The sequence below is a fragment of the Oncorhynchus gorbuscha genome, linkage group LG01, assembly GCF_021184085.1.
Source record: "Oncorhynchus gorbuscha isolate QuinsamMale2020 ecotype Even-year linkage group LG01, OgorEven_v1.0, whole genome shotgun sequence".
In the NCBI taxonomy this organism is placed as follows: domain Eukaryota; kingdom Metazoa; phylum Chordata; class Actinopteri; order Salmoniformes; family Salmonidae; genus Oncorhynchus; species Oncorhynchus gorbuscha.
In genome coordinates, this window is record NC_060173.1 from 105,410,348 (window position 1) to 105,412,847 (window position 2,500).

Below are 2,500 nucleotides of genomic sequence, written 5' to 3' on the forward strand. Positions count from 1 at the left end.
CTCACCTCCTTTCTTGTAGAACACCAGCTCGGTCTTAAACTCCCCCCTGTCGTCCAACACCCCTTGAATCTTCGCCGTCAGCTGGTCGCTGGTCTCTGGCCCATACAGGAAATGACACGCACAGCTCTTCTGCATCAGCTCGGCGCGGGCGTAGCCGGTCAGCTCACAGAAGCCATCAGAACAGTAGACAATAGGGTAGAGGGATTGTACCTGGGCATTACCCAGGACAAAGTTACTGTCTGAGGGAGTGAGAAAGAGAGTGGAGGGAGGGAGGGACGAAGAGAGAGAAGAGGGAATGGATGGGGAGGGAGGGGAGGGAGGGAGGGGAAAGAGAATAGAAAGGGGGTTATACAACTGAAAAATGGACACACAGGATATACTGTAGCTCTCAAGCAGTCTTTTATCAGCTCAGATCATTTGAGTTTCAGGTTCGTTTTCATTCCAGCAACTTTTCGTTCCGTTAGCCGCTGCGGATCATTAGACATGTATTTGGACATCCACACTGTGCACCAGGAACGAGAAAGTAATCATAACAAGAGCTGAGGCAGCAGGTAGCCTAGTGGTTAGAACATTGGGCCAGTAACTGAAAGGTTGCTGGTTTGAATTTTGGAGCCCACTAGGTGAATAATCTGTCAATGTGCCTTTGAGCAAGGCACTTAACCCTAATTACTCACGTATGTCGCTCTGGGTAAGAGCGTCTGCTAAACGACGAAAATGTAATCTCCAGGCACACTGAGAAAAAGAACATAAGGGAATGGCCCAATGTAAACAGACATGCCAAAATGTCCTGTTCTTTCATTAGAGTTTCATTGAAAAGCCAGAACAGATTTGGTCATTCCACTAACTATGCCTCATGCAGGGACAAACATGCCCTGGCTTGAACCTCTATTTTATGTGTCTGGTCTCTTCTTGTGGAGAGGGAGGAAGGGTGTGTGTATGTGTTTGGTCTCTTCCTGTGAATAGGGAGGAAGTGTGTGTGTGTGTATGTGTCTGGTCTCTTCCTGTGAATAGGGAGGAAGTGTGTGTGTGTGTATGTGTCTGGTCTCTTCCTGTGAATAGGGAGGAAGTGTGTGTGTATGTGTTTGGTCTCTTCCTGTGAATAGGGAGGAAGGGTGTGTGTATGTGTTTGGTCCCTTCCTGTGAATAGGGAGGAAGGGTGTGTGTATGTGTTTGGTCTCTTCCTGTGAATAGGGAGGAAGGGTGTGTGTATGTGTTTGGTCTCTTCCTGTGAATAGGGAGGAAGTGTGTGTGTGTGTGTGTATGTGTTTGGTCTCTTCCTGTGAATAGGGAGGAAGTGTGTGTGTGTGTATGTGTCTGGTCTCTTCCTGTGAAGAGGGAGGAAGTATGTGTGTGTGTATGTGTCTGGTCTCTTCCTGTGAAGAGGGAGGAAGTGTGTGTGTATGTGTCTGGTCTCTTCCTGTGAAGAGGGAGGAAGTGTGTGTGTATGTGTGTCTGGTCTCTTCCTGTGAAGAGGGAGGAAGTGTGTGTGTATGTGTCTGGTCTCATCCTGTGAATAGGGAGGAAGTGTGTGTGTATGTGTCTGGTCTCATCCTGTGAATAGGGATGAAGTGTGTGTGTGTGTGTGTATGTGTCTGGTCTCTTCCTGTGAAGAGGGAGGAAGTGTGTGTGTATGTGTCTGGTCTCTTCCTGTGAAGAGGGAGGAAGTGTGTGTGTATGTGTCTGGTCTCTTCCTGTGAAGAGGGAGGAAGTATGTGTGTGTGTCTGGTCTCTTCCTGTGAAGAGGGAGGAAGTGTGTGTGTATGTGTCTAGTCTCTTCCTGTGAAGGGGGAGGAAGTGTGTGTGTATGTGTCTGGTCTCATCCTGTGAATAGGGAGGAAGTGTGTGTGTGTGTGTCTGGTCTCATCCTGTGAATGGTCTCTTCCTGTGAAGTGGTGTGTGTGTGTATGTGTCTGGTCTCTTCCTGTGAAGAGGGAGGAAGTGTGTGTGTATGTGTCTGGTCTGCTCTCCTGTAAAGGACCTGGAAGAGGAAGTGTGTGTGTATGTGTCTGGTCTCTTCCTGTGAAGAGGGAGGAAGTATGTGTGTGTGTGTCTGGTCTCATCCTTTGAAGAGGGAGGAAGTGTGTGTGTATGTGTCTGGTCTCTTCCTGTGAAGAGGGAGGAAGTGTGTGTGTGTGTGTCTGGTCTCTTCCTGTGAAGGGGGAGGAAGTGTGTGTGTGTGTATGTGTCTGGTCTCTTCCTGTGAAGAGGGAGGAAGTGTGTGTGTATGTGTCTGGTCTCTTCCTGTGAAGAGGGAGGAAGTGTGTGTGTATGTGTCTGGTCTCTTCCTGTGAAGAGGGAGGAAGTGTGTGTGTATGTGTTTGTACCTTCTCTATTCATGAGAATGTTTTCCTGCGGCAATCGAATGGAGAAAAAAAAAGATTCCTTAATTGAGTATTGCTTTCTGCCCGGGTGTTCATATTGATCCATTGATCACAGGGATCCCATGGGAGCTGCTTGTTTAAATATTTCATGGTGTAATGGTGTTGGAGTTCTGCTGTGT

The 2,500-nt window shown here is 48.0% G+C and overlaps 1 protein-coding gene across 1 annotated transcript in view; it reads right to left on the minus strand.

Annotated features, from left to right (window-relative positions):
* The window catches only part of kcnh3 (potassium voltage-gated channel, subfamily H (eag-related), member 3), a 248,801-nt gene that overhangs the window by 123,238 nt on the left and 123,063 nt on the right, over positions 1 to 2,500 (minus strand). The window contains exon 2 of the mRNA XM_046369023.1: positions 6 to 239. Within this exon, the coding sequence (XP_046224979.1) occupies positions 6 to 239 (234 nt within the window). The remainder of the gene's footprint in view (positions 1 to 5; positions 240 to 2,500) is intronic.